Raw genomic sequence first — 14,422 nt, forward strand, 5'->3', positions numbered from 1 at the left:
TATGCATATGGTTTTCAAAGATTGTGAACAATTATGTTAAGCCTTTTGGATGTCTTCTGCAGAATGAAGTAAACTTATTCCTGCTGTAATCCTGTATGATATGGAGATTAATGAAACTGTTGATATATAAAACTACAAATAACCCCAGAGCAACCAAAACCAAATGCATAATGTTTAATACTGGGCTGCTAATGCGGTATGTTCCAACTATAAATGAAACATAATATATTAAACACTTGCATGGCCGAGTGATTTACATAACCAGACTGTGAATTCGATGATTCATGGTTCATCTACATTTTAAAGCCATGAGTGTGTTATGAGAATGGCGATTAAACCCCCCCCCCCTATTCTATCAGACAAGAGTTTGCGGTGGGTGCTATTGACTAGTTATCTTCCTTCTAGTTTATAAGTTTAAGAAATTTCCGTCTATGAGCAGTTAGCGGCCTGGTATGGCCAGGTAGTTAGAGAGCTCGACTCGCAATTTGAGGTTCGAATTCTCGTCCTACCAAATATGCTCGCCCTTTCAGCCGTGGAGACGTTATAATGTTACGATCAATCTCACTATTCGTTGGTAAAAGAGTAGCCAGAGTTGGTGATGGGTGGTGATGACTAGCTGTCTTTCACGGCTAAATTAGGGACGGCTAGCGCGGACAGCTCTCTTGTAGCTTTGCGCGAAATTCAAAACAAATGAACAGTTAGCTCTTTTGTTGCTACACGCAAAATTCTGAAACAGGTATTTTATGCTGTTCTGTTGAACCCTGCTTTCTATTTATAAAGAATTGTGTGGAGTTAAGACGTAAAAGCGTTTTAATAACGTAATCTCGAAATTTAAAGTTTTAGTGTTTAATTGTTTGAATAAGTAGATGTATTAATTACTGCACCCAGTATTAGCGATTTTTTTTTAAATTGCAAAATATTTCTATAGCGTACATAATTCAATTCCTATAAGAATTTACACTACAAACTTTTAACCACAAAATGTCTTTGGAATCTCCCAGATTGAATTTAAAAATTCAACACTAAACTGGTTTGAGAACAAAAGTAACAAGTTACCAGTGATGAGCAATCTTTAAGCCTAAGTCGCTAGATAATTTCTTCAGTTTTATAAATCTATAAAATTTTATACTCGTAAACAATGAAAAAAATCAACAATTGTGAAATATCAAAAATGCTGTTCGATTTAGGCCCTGATGTATTTTTCCATACGTACGACTAGAAAATAAAGTAGTTTTTGATGTTTGTATCATTCAATGACCAAGTAAACCTATAAAATTAACAATATCATACATTTTTATACAAAAACAGCAAATCATGCTCGTTTTGCTCAACCATAAATCACTATTTTTATCAGTAGTAGTGTTGACTACAAAGTAGGCACTACATTTGGTAGTTATGATCAATGTAATATTGTAGTTTCTATGCGCCACAAAGGCCTGTATAGAAAGTAAGTAGTTTGTTGTAGTGAGTCATAATTTACATTTCCCACATTGAAAACTAGCTACACGAACTGGTGTGTTCATATAAAACATTAAAGATGAAGAATAAGAACAAAAACGAGCCTGTTGCAAAGTTGGCTCTTTGAGCTGGGATACCAATATTCAAACCGTACGAGTTCATATAAAACAAAGTTTCTTGCTTTCAATGCATGTGTTTAAATAGCTTGATTTATTAGAAATAACATTCGGCATTTCAGAGTTTGTTGGACATATATAAACACGTAAATGTATATATGATATATATACACATAACGAATTTGCCAATATTCATGAATATTGGTTAAGAAAGTTATAGCATTTGCTAACGTATACATCTGGAAACACAAGTAAAAAACTAATAATTGAATGGCTGAAATAAGGAACTTCGAAGAAATCGTGGTTGCATCTACAGTAGATGATAAAAATACACCAGGAAATTTAAGAGATGAGTAGTTTACGTGTGTCGTTAGGTTACCTGATAAACTATCCCGAAGTTCAGAAAAACATGTTTATTTACAATAGAAATAAGATGATTATGTTACATTGCTAGCTTAAGCAAGTTTCTTTACCTGTCTTTAGATCTGATTGGTTGGAAGAGACGAATAGTAATTATCGAGAATTATAGAACTCAATATTGATTATTTAAGCTCTAGTTTTCTGGTGGTTCAAACCCCTGTTTATGCACTGTTGACCGATATCACAACTCTTATTGTAACTAGCTTCTGTGAGGAATGGTCAGGTAAATCTTGGAATACTCATTTTTGACAACTTTTCTCACAGACTTGCCACTGTATGTTGAATCCGTTTCAAGGTCATGTTTAAGTAAATCAAAGGGACAAAACTGAAGTAGATTTATACCGGGGGGATTTGACAGATAGGTAGTGGAATGGTATTATTGCGACGCCCCATTTTTGGCCATCATTCCCATAAAAAACTAATAATAATAGATTTCGAGATGCGGCTGAAGCTTGTGGGAAGTTATCAGTATCAACTCTTTGTTTATTATCTTTTCAACGGTACTAGGAAATGTACCCAGATTTGTTGCAACGGTTTCAACGACACTAGGAAATGTACCTAGATTTGTTGCAAAGGTTTCAACGGCACTAGGAAATGTACCCAGATTTGTTGCAACGGTTTCAACGGCACTAGGAAATGTACCCAGATTTGTTACAACGGTTTCAACGGCACTAGGAAATGTACCTAGATTTGCTACAACGGTTTCAACGGCACTAGGAAATGTATCCAGATGTGTTGCAACGGTTTCAACGGCACTAGGAAATGTACCCAGATTTCTTGCAACGGCGTTTTGAGTCATATGGTTCTCTCTCGTAACTATAGTCTTCCCTTTGTTGATCCCGTACTGGCTTGTGGTGGTGTTTGAGAGGTCGTGTCCATTGGCTTTGCATCATTTATCAATCTTGCTATATGTATATCCTCTCTCGTAAAAGACTGTGGTAAATTACTTTAAACAGAAGTCCGATATGGCTGCATTGCATTGTCAAATGGTCAGGAATTCGTCGTGAATTAAATATGTATTGTATATAGGCGCTATGCATATGACTCGACAAAAAAATCAAACTGAAACGTAGCTGTTTCTCAAAAAACAGACACTTTAGTTAATGCCAAGAAAAAGAAGATCAAAATACCCAAAGCATTTGTTTTCTCAATTGACTTTCTCATAAGACCTTTTAACTTCTCTGTATTAATATATTTTAAAATTAAAAAAACGTGTGTTAAGAGTAACTCTTTCAGGCGAAAAAAAAAAAGGTACGAAATCAAATAGTCCGAAACAATCACTTATGGTTTCAATCAGAAGAGGATAAATGCTAAAACTGGAAACTTTTTTTTTGCTTGGTTTGTTTTAGCTCAAGGTCACACAATGGACTACCTGAGTTCTGTTCACTGCCGGGAATCAATCTCTGAATTTTAGCGTTGGAAGTTCGTAAGGTTTGTTTGAAGTTAAGCACAAAGCAACACAATGGGCTATATGTGCTATGCCCACCACCCGATTTCTAGCGTTGTAAATCCACAGACATACCGCTGTGCCACTGGGGTGGGGTGGGGGGCTGAAGTTCGTAAGCTTACCGCTAACCTACCGTTTTTTTTGTATTTTAAATAAAAAAAAAAGCGATTCCGTTGAAATTTTCACTAAATTTAAAGTGGATTATAACGGTGTGTAATTTTAACGGTGTGTAATTTTTCAAGAACTATAAAAACATTATTTGTTTATTCTATCAGTCAATGCGATGTTTTTGTTTTTCAATTAAGACTTAAGAAATTATTTTAAAGCACAATTTACCGAGAATTTGAGCGCTTAAAAAAAAAGAGTTAACAAAATGTAATCTATGCTTTACATGTCCTTATAATTCATAGAATAGGTTGAATTCTAAGCTTAGCCGCGTGTTTAAAATATTTCGCGTGTGTGTGTAATTTACATTGAAACATTTGTACAGATATTAAAACTATCAATAACGAATGATTTCCAGCGTATTAGTTCACTAAAAAGTAACGAGAATCGAATCCGAACATTGTATATTTATTTCAAATTGCTTTAAGCTAATTGTAAAACACCATTTAGTCGAACAGAAATCCATTAAAGTATGAAGCGATCGTTCATGTAAAGACGACGCTCGAAATTTTGTTTGTATATTCACCTAAGAGCAAGAAGTAATGCTAAAGTAAAATGAAAGTTTCTTTTATAGAAAGGAGATCCATCACGAAAACAACCATGTGAGGTTCATTACAGTTTCGAAACTATTTCTCCCGTGGAACAATCTTGTTTCGCGAGGATTCTTTAAATTACTTTGTGTATGTATATGCGAGTGTGTGTGTATTTCATGGGAAATAACTTTAAAGTACTCCCTCTTCCACAGAAATTTCGAATTTATAAACTGTAGCGCACTTGATTTAAAACCCTAGAAACTTAATGCAATAAATTAACCGCCAAAAGAATTTTGCAGGTTTCTGGAATTTCACTGAATGCATTGCTTTATTGCGCATTGTTCAGAGAACGAGCCTTGTTTTATTAAACATTCAAAAGTTTAAAGGTATGTACAGTGTTAGGATTTTCATGCCTTCTTGCTATGCACTGATTAAAGACCTTCAAGGCTGGAAGCCTCATTCATGACAAGTGCGTTATAGACGCAAACATAAAAGTAGGAAATACTCAGTACGCCTTTTTTTGTTTTTTGTTTACGTCAGAAATTATACTTTCCGTAAAGAAACCCGAACACTGTTTCAAGTCAAGAGCGATGTACCTGTATAACGTTTTGTGAACAATAGAACATAATATTTATATATTAGCCTGTCTTTCGCTGGTTATTAAGACGTTTTTCTTACAGTAGTTGTTTTTTTTTTTTTTTTTTTTTTTACGTAATACCACATCAAAAATAGTATACCTTCGAAACTCATCATGAAATTACCAAGTTTTTTTATAATATTACTGACAGTGGTTTGAATTGATTGCTAATTGTTTTGGTGCTGTGGACAATGAATGTTGTTTTCAAAATTAATTTAAGTTCTAAAATCTCTAATTCTATACTGTGTGATGCCCTTAAACTGGTATGTTAATCCTCTTTTGACGTTGTCGTATAATTACTTGTTATTATCTGTTTCTGTTATATTGACTGCTTCTTCAGTTCCATTCTGATTGTTATTATCTGTTTCTGTTATATTGACCGTTTCTTCGGTTCCAATCTGATTGTTATTATTTGTGTCCGTTATTTCTACCGTTTTTTCGGTTCCAATCTGATTGTTATTATTTGTGTTCGTTATTTCTACCGTTTCTTCGGTTCCAATCTGATTGTTATTATTTGTGTCCGTTATTTTTACCGTTTCTTCGGTTCCAATCTGATTGTTATTATTTGTGTCCGTTATTTTTACCGTTTCTTCGGTTCCAATCTGATTGTTATTATTTGTGTCCGTTATTTTTACCGTTTCTTCAGTTCAGTTTCAACCTGATTATTATTATCTGTCTCCGTTATTTTGACTCCTTTATAGTTATTCAGGTTCTAATCTGAGAGACATTCGCTTTCACAAAGTTTATAAAGGTCGAGATCTTTCTGATTAAAGAGTGCTTTTACAGACGACTCGTTGTAGTTTAATTTATTGATTTTAAAACTATTTATGTAAAATACAGATTTATAAAGATCTAAATTAGTCCCACGACGCTCGTAGTACTACAGATTTCTAAGTTATGTGACTACTTTTTATTATTTGTATTTTATTAGCTTCATTAGTCATTAATTGATTTTTAAAACTATTATTTATAGTCTGTTATTTCTTCACTGGTACATTTTTAGTACAAAAAAAGGTAATTTTTTTGGGGGTAAAAAGATAGCATGTTGTTTTACTCTCTCGTCTAAACCACACTAAATTGTCATTTCCTATTTTTCTTTACGCGAATTAGGCTAAAAAATGAAAGGACAAATATACTATTTATAATGGGGATTTAAATATACAGAATAAAGAAGACTGTAGGTGTAATTTGTGTAATTCATTTTACAGTTAGATGTTATATATATATATATATACACACGTTTTTAGACTTACACATGATGGTTTAGAAACGTCGTCAGGACAAAGTGTTCTTTAAAAAATGTGTCGCATCTGTTTCCGAGTATTTTATCTAGAATTTTCAGACTTGCAGGAAAGAGAAATTTCGATTTCTCAATAACAAAAAATATGATCTACAGATTTGATTGTTATTATTTGTCTCCGTTATTTTTACCGTTTCTTCGGTTCTTGGGCATACTTATATTTTCTGGCTCCCATTAAATTAGGTCCTTTATTTAACTCTACGTCTAATACATCATCTCGACGACAAACAACAACTACAGTTATCAACTGTGATCGAACCTGAGAGCCAAAATTGTGTGCCGCTGTCGTAGAGATAGGTAGTACTTTAATTACCTGAAAGACTTTGATTTTACTTGACTAAGCTGCGTGCCGAAATGTCACAAGCAACACTTGAAAAATCTCTAGCATGAACGACGTGGCTTTGTTGGTTAGAATCGGAATAAGTTAGGCGGTTTGAAGTAGAAAAGTTTCGGTAAAAACATCATGAAAGGCATATATCGTACAGTTATATTATATTAATTACTTTTAAGTAATCTTCTTGTTTGTAAACTTCACTATCATGGTCTACCAATGTATTTTTAATTCTCTTACAAGTTCACATAACTGTAGATGAGAATTTTTTTTTGATGTATAAGGATATAAACACTCAACTTTGAAATAACGGAAAAATATTAACTAAAAAATGGCCTGTAGAGGTCGCATGATTCATGTCTTTTTTTTTCGATTCTCTGTCTCTCGCATTCCATTTTTATACGTGGAAGCGAAGTTCTTAGAAATGTTACTTAAATACGATATTTTCTTTATATGCTCTATTAAAAGCGTAACAGTCTTAATTTGTAGAGTATTGCATTTACTATTATAGCACATCCTCCCAGTGGCACAGCGGAATGTCTGCGGACGTACAACGCTAAAAACCGGGTTGCCAGAGCACAGATAGCCCATTGTGTAGCTTTGTGCTTAACTTAATAATAACGAAGCAACTAATGTTTATAAAATGATAGAGCTGAAAATCTAGTCCTAAATTGTACAAATAGGTTATATAGATCATTCTCTTATAAGTAGAAGAGCTTAGTTTGTTTGTAGTTCAAATTACATACTGGGCTGTTTGTTCTGCGCCCACCTCATATATCGAAAATCCGTTTTTAGCGTTATAAGCTTTCAGACTTAGCGATGAGTCACTGGGGGGGGGGGGCTAAGTAGAAGATAAAATGATAAAAGTCAGTATGTAGTGTATTCGGGATAAAGGCAAACTTAGTTTTGTAAATAATATTTCATACTTCATTGCTGCAAGGTTGTTTAAGAAGGCAGTTTCACACTAAATAATCTTTTTTTTGCCATCAAGTCAGTGTTCGAGATTTTATGCAGTACTTTCTGTTGTCCATAAACAGTTGTTTCATCCTCAATCCATTTAATTTGTATTTTATATCATCTAATGATTTAAAGTTAATCGCCATCTGTCTTAAACTGAATCCCTTCTTGGGTTATCCGTAAGCACTTTCTGTTTTATCTTAAACCATCTTCTGCTTTATGAATTATTACTTTCTATATTATACTTAACCAACTCCTGTTTTAACCCTAATCTTCTCTTTATCCTCAATCATCTGTAGTAATATACCTACTTACTTTTGTCTTACACTCAGTTACCTCACGCTTAATTCAAAGCATTTACTGTTTTATCTTCAAAGATATTTGCCTTACTGGTAATAATCTCATATCAAATTATTTCCTGTGTTTTCGTGAATCCCCTGTATTAACCCCGGTATCTTAATGAGTTGGGTTCAAACCTTCTGTTTTATTCCCAGTATCTTCCTGAGTTAGTTTCAAACATTCTGTTTTATCCTCATTATCTTCCTGAGTTGGTTTCATATATTCTGTTTTATTCCCAGTATCTTCCTGAGTTAGTTTCAAACATTCTGTTTTATCCTCATTATCTTCCTGAGTTGGTTTCATATATTCTGTTTTATCCCCAGTATCTTCCTGAGTTGGTTACAAACCTTCTGTTTGATCCCCAGTCTCTTCCTGAGTTAGTTTTAAGCCTCTACTCGAGGGCTGTCTGCACTTACCTTTCTTATTTTGAGGTGATAAACTAGAGAGAATAGCTAGTCAATACCACCCACCGCCAACTATTAGGCTATTCTTCACCAACAAATGGTGGGATTGACCGTAACATTATAACGCCCCCATGACTGAAAGAACTAGTATTTCAACCCTAAAGAACACCATAACCACCAGGCTATGCCAGGCCCAAAGTGCAACTGTTTAGGAAATACATACCTTTTGTTTTTTACACTTTTCACTCATATTTGTAATTTTAGGTTATTTCGTAGGAATCAATATAAAGATAAGTTCTTTTCGGTCTTCAAACAATTTGATATTCTAGCCTTTCCCAACTAGAGGCTTTTTTAATTTTCCTTAGTTGGTTTAAGTGTAAATCAATTTACGCGAGAAATAAAGTCGGGGAAAACAGTATATACCACGGTATGTAGTTTATTTTAGCCCTACCGACGAAAGTGGCTTTCAAATTTAAAACGTAATAGTTTCTATTTCGTAAAGACTTGTTAACTAACATTTAATTCAGATAATGCATATGAAATATAAGTTGAAATTAAGAACTCGTATAGAGCACTCAAGATGGAAATGTAAAACGAAACGTCGAGGGAGTCTTATTGCCATTTTTACATTCATTGTTATGCCTCGCTTCCTTCAATTAGCACGACATAGGAGGTGTTTTTAATAAAGACAAAGATTAATGCCACCGAAGTCTCGCGATGGAACACATTTAATATTATTGCATTGATAAAGAAGAAAAATTTTCCTTATCTTAAAAAAGTATATACTGTGTATCCACTGTATTAATAAAAAATAAACAAGCAAATCCAGAAAATCCTGCTTTAGAATATACTTACATGTTTTCTTATATATTTGAGCATACTTTCCTAACAGTATGACAACACTGTGGTTTTCAACATAGATTACATTCTCACTCTTGAGCGCTTTAAGTTCAGTTAAGAATATTCACATACAGTAATACCAGTCTAAGCCTAATATTGTCGGTTAAACTTCAGAATTTGTATACAGCATTCCCGATGAAGCTGTAGATCGAAACGTCGAGTAAAGAGCACATTTTTTTTTTTTTGCTGGAGTTTTATGATCCTTTTCATACCCTATTATTTTTAATTGAATATGGCCATGGACGTTTCATAAAAGAACGAATGAAACGAGATCAATTTTCTTGTTATATGGTTAACAAGAGCTTCCCATAATTGATTGTGTTTGATCTAACTCGAAGCTACACAATAGTTAGCTGCACTAGATGTCCCTAATAGACTAGAGAGAGAAAAAGGCGTCCCTAATTTTGAGCTGATAGACTAGAGAGAAGAAGGCAGCTAGTTAACAGCACCAACGCCAAATCTTTGGCTACTCTAATCGAATAATATGATTTGACAGTCACTCTTATAACGATTCTATGTGTTATCCGGACGCGAATCATGGGCACCTGGATGCACAGTTAGTTGCGCTAACAACTATGCCACGCCCGGCTCGCCTATCATTCATTGAATTTGTCATTTTTAATAGGTCCAAGCTTGTGTATTAAGAAGGTTTCTTTAATGTGTAACTGATGATCATCTTTGGTTCAAAATACTCTTTTGAAATGTTGACTGGCATTCCCCATTCCTAAACTAATGATCATTTTTGGTTCAACGTACTCTTTTGAAATGTTGACTGGCGTTCACCATAACTAAACTGATGATCTGCAGTTGCATGTGATTACGGTCTATTAATACCATGATACACCAGTTGAACTAGGCTGAGAGGTGTCTCTTCTGTAATGTTAGACAGTTATTTAATTTTAAGTCGTACACAAAATATAGAAATTATTATTTTTTCTCAACCGTTACGAATTTGGTCCCTCAGTGGCTTACCGATAAGCTTGAAGGCTTATAATTCTAAAATCCGGGGTTTAATCCCTGCGTTAAGCACAGTGTATATAACCCATTGTGCAGCTTTGGGCTTAAAAACAAAATGGAAGTTACGAACTCGAAACGAATGATAGCCTAAATAAGAAACAACAGAGGAACTATTCAATTTCAATCCATTTCATTGCCATTAATTTTCACTATTGTTATTTTAAATACGAAACATTATAATTCTAGACTCTATTTTCTCCCAATTTGTAGAAAATATAATGAGTACAATTTATGTGCTACGTCTGATGACGTAGGTACCGCTTGTAATTATAATATTTCTGCTTTTTCTCAAGCTCACAATTATTAAGACTAGGACGATATGCTAGTGGTGCAGACTGGGCCAGAACGTCATTATTTCAATATATATACGTTTTAACTTTTTTTACAAGTCTCATAAAAAAAGTAAAAAAAAAGGTTCCTCTGATTTCAGGCAATTAATATTTTTGTCCTAACAACACAATCAAATCTAACAACCTGTACAAACCTCATTATTAAGGCCTTTACGTTAGACTAGTTCTAATTAAGATTGTCAAACTCTTCCAAGTTTCGTTTTATTAATTTTCTTAATCATCTTTTAATATGAATGAGAAAATGTATCTAATGATTGATAATTATAATCGTCTAATATGTTGACTTGTTTAAACTATTCCTCAATCTCGCTTTCTTATAACCTATCATTCTGTAATTCAATTCGAGAGCTAAATAGCCTCTGAATTTCCGTTGCGGTAAGGGCTGAGCGTAGCCTAGTGGTTAGCGTGACTGGCTGTGGCTCCAACGGGCGAAGGTTCGAGACGTAATGTTGCTAAACACTCTCAGCACTTTTAACTGTGGGCGCGTTATACAAGTGACTGTAAATATCGTTATATGATTAAAGAACCGAAAAAAATTCTTGTGGCGGATGGTGTTTTTGATTGCTCAAAATCAGGGACGGCTATATCTGTATTTTAAGGGTCTTTGACCTTTCTGAAAAGCACGTGCGCATGCTTTTCAGACTGAACATTCCAATTTCACAAACGATAAGAAATAATCGAATAACGTTCAATATAATACTTTCTTCGCTGTAATTTAAACAGACGCAATATATTCCGAATCATAATAAGTTTCTTCGCCAATCTTGCATTCCTGGAATTCGAAGCTCATCTGTATATCTCCATCAGGTATGAACGAACACGTTACAACTAGTCAAGGCAAATAATAATAACCCTGTAGTACATGTACACGGTAAGCATTTTTAATGTCTGTTGTACCGCTAAAGACACTAATGATTTCGAAGAGAGCATTGTAGTCTCGTGAACTTCGTGAAAATCATTGGGTCGCTTTTCTAAAAATGAATAATTGAAGTTAAGAGTTTTAAAGTCCTGGCATATTTTCCCTTTATTGAAATTTAAAAAAATATATATTAATGCGGCCATAACATCACGGTTACTTTACTATCACTTGTAGACGGATTTATGATTTATGTTATGGCAGTGGAGTCATTGTTGTCATGAGTTAGAAACGAAAGTCAATAAAAAACAGTATACGTAATGTGTATGTTATAATAATTCTCCAGCCTCTGTTGAATCAATAGGTAGCTCTCCAGTGGCTCAGCGGTAAGTCTGAAGGCTTATAATGTTAAAATTCGGGTTTTGATACCCGTGGAGGGCACAGCACAGATAGCCCATTATGTAGCTTTGTACTTAACAATGAACAAACAAACAAACAAAGCATCAAACGTCTTAACGGAAACGCAAACACAATATACATACAGAAAGTACTAATCGGGGTCTATATGAACAAATAATTCTCAGGCCATCTTGTGGCCATTATTTTAGGAAAACGTATTTCTAAATTCAAATATTTTTTGTTTTGTAAAAATATTTAAACTTTTGTCGGGATCAATGTTTAATTTGATTAATAATATGTGTAGAAGTTGGTTCTCTCGTCAAGCAAATTCCAAAGGCATGGTTTTTCGCCATAACTACCAGTTTTTTTTGTTTCTTTATAATTGCAGACAGTTTTGGTCAAGTCATTAATCAAAACACGCTTAGTCTTATATCAGTCACAAAAGGGCTGGGATAAAGAGTCTGTAAAATAAAGGAACTCCTGCTTGATTTATCATTATATCGCGTGATTAGTATATTGTTAATGCAAAAGCAGTCCTAAGCATCCTTACTTAGCCTACACTAATCACTCAGGACAAACGTAAGACGAAGACGTATTTAACACGATAGTAGATTCGTCGTTTTCCCCCCCTGACAAAGTTGAAAACAACAAAATAGGCTGGGCAGTGTTTGAAAAAAAAAAAGGAATATTAGGTTACAGAGGTCAGTTTTAAGTCTATGTTCAAATCAGTTATGTGAACAACGTGGTGTGAGCTGTCTTTAAGGGTCGGAGAAATCCCTGACAAGCGTATTGAAGCAACGAGTCACGTCCTCCGATTGGTCAGCGGTAAATTTACGGACTTACAGCGCAAAATCTAGGGTTCGATTCCGCGCGGTGGACAGAGCGCAGATAACCCACTATGTAGTTTGCGCTAATAAACAAACAAATTACGATATATAAGTTTCTGTAGGTTAAAACTACATATATCACATGTTATTTTGCATCGAGTTAGGTTAAAACTACTTATATCACGTTATTTTGCATCGAGTTAGGTTAAAACTACTTATACCACATGTTATTTTGCATCGAGTTAGGTTAAAACTACTTATACCACATGTTATTTTGCATCGAGTTAAGTTAAAACTACTTATATCACATGTTATTTTGCATCGAGTTAGGTTAAAACTACTTATACCACATGTTATTTTGCATCGAGTTAGGTTAAAACTACTTATACCACATGTTATTTTGCATCGAGTTAGGTTAAAACTACTTATACCACATGTTATTTTGCATTGATAAAAAGAAAGGTGTATTTATTTGTGAATCTATTTTCTACATCAAAACGTAGATTTCAGTGAAAAAAAGATGACGTAAAGTTTAATCTATTCTTTGATTCGCTATAAGTAAGATTTAATGAGTGTCGTTACGTCATAATAATGTTCTTTATATAAAAGTTTCAGGAGAAAGACGGGAATCTTAAACATCTTTAGGGGAATTGCTTACGTTTATCGTATTTGAGAGGCTAAAGGTAGTCAAGAAGGTGGAATTGCTTACGTTTATCGTATTTGAGAGGCTAAAGGTAGTCGGGAAGGGGAATTGCTTACGTTTATCGTATTTGAGAGGCTAAAGGTACTCAGGAAGGAGAAATTGCTTACGTTTATCGTATTTGAGAGGCTTAAAGTAGTCAAGAAGGGGAATTGCTTACGTTTATCGTATTGGAGAGGCTAAAGATAGTCAAGAAGGGGAATTGCTTACGTTTATCGTATTGGACAGGCTAAAGGTAGTCAGGAAGGGGGAATTGCTTACGCTTATCGTATTTGAAAGGCTAAAAGTAGTCAGGAATTAACGTTTTATTACGGAGGATATCAGTATGACTCTGACTTTTTAGGTGCTAGGTTGACGTACGTTGTTAAAATAAAATCTGAAGTTAAACAAATATTCTTTCCTTTTCACTCGTATGTATTTCATTATTCATTTTGTGTTATCAAACTGCAATACATATATATCTATATGTTTAGTAAAATTGTCAGGGTAAACGTGATTTATAAATTTGTTTTTCAAGCGTTTCTATTGATATGAGAATGCAATTTCCTTTCCGTACCAAAGATGATTTTACGTGACATTAAACCCACAAGCTTTGAGGAATGTAGCTACTTTGCTTCTCTCTCTGACAACGATATACGTTCAGCTTGTATTAAGTCGAAGTAGATCGGCTCGTGTATTCTTACTACCGTTCAGATGGAGTGAGCCGACCGAGTGAAACAGACTCGTTACTTCTCCGCGGTTTGAAAATATCGTTATTGAGGCTCTACTCCGAAGCAAAACAGCCAGAGAAGACGTGGTTTTCGAAGGAAGATCTATTCCTTCCAACATCATGTTGATACGCATTCGTAAAGGTTCTTTATACTTCTTGAAATAAGCGATTTCTACAAATAAAATGATGTTTTCTCAGACTCTTTGGATCACAATTTGGATTGGATTATTGACGCTTGAAGGTGAGGTAAATCATTATATAGGATATATTTATATTTGATATTACTAGTTCTATTATTTCGGATATATTTATATTTAATATTCACCAGTGCTGTTGTTTCGGATATATATTTATATTTAATATTCACCAGTTCTATTGTTTCGGATATATTTATATTTAATATTCACCAGTTCTATTATTTCGGATATATTTATATTTAATATTCACCAGTTCTATTGTTTCGAATATATTTATATTTAATATTCACTAGTGCTATTTTTTCGGATATATTTATATTCAATATTCACCAGTTCTATTATTTCGGATATATATTTATA

At 34.0% G+C, this 14,422-nt stretch overlaps 1 protein-coding gene across 1 annotated transcript in view; it reads left to right on the forward strand.

Moving 5' to 3' along the window:
- Nucleotides 1–13,876: 13,876 nt before the first annotated feature.
- The window catches only part of LOC111085863 (Down syndrome cell adhesion molecule homolog), a 113,827-nt gene continuing 113,281 nt past the window's right edge, over nt 13,877–14,422 (forward strand). Inside the window, exon 1 of the mRNA XM_022386408.1 lies at nt 13,877–14,106. Within this exon, the coding sequence (XP_022242116.1) occupies nt 14,049–14,106 (58 nt within the window). The 5' untranslated portion in view covers nt 13,877–14,048. The remainder of the gene's footprint in view (nt 14,107–14,422) is intronic.

This window comes from Limulus polyphemus, unplaced genomic scaffold, assembly GCF_000517525.1.
Source record: "Limulus polyphemus unplaced genomic scaffold, Limulus_polyphemus-2.1.2 Scaffold669, whole genome shotgun sequence".
NCBI lineage: Eukaryota > Metazoa > Arthropoda > Merostomata > Xiphosura > Limulidae > Limulus > Limulus polyphemus.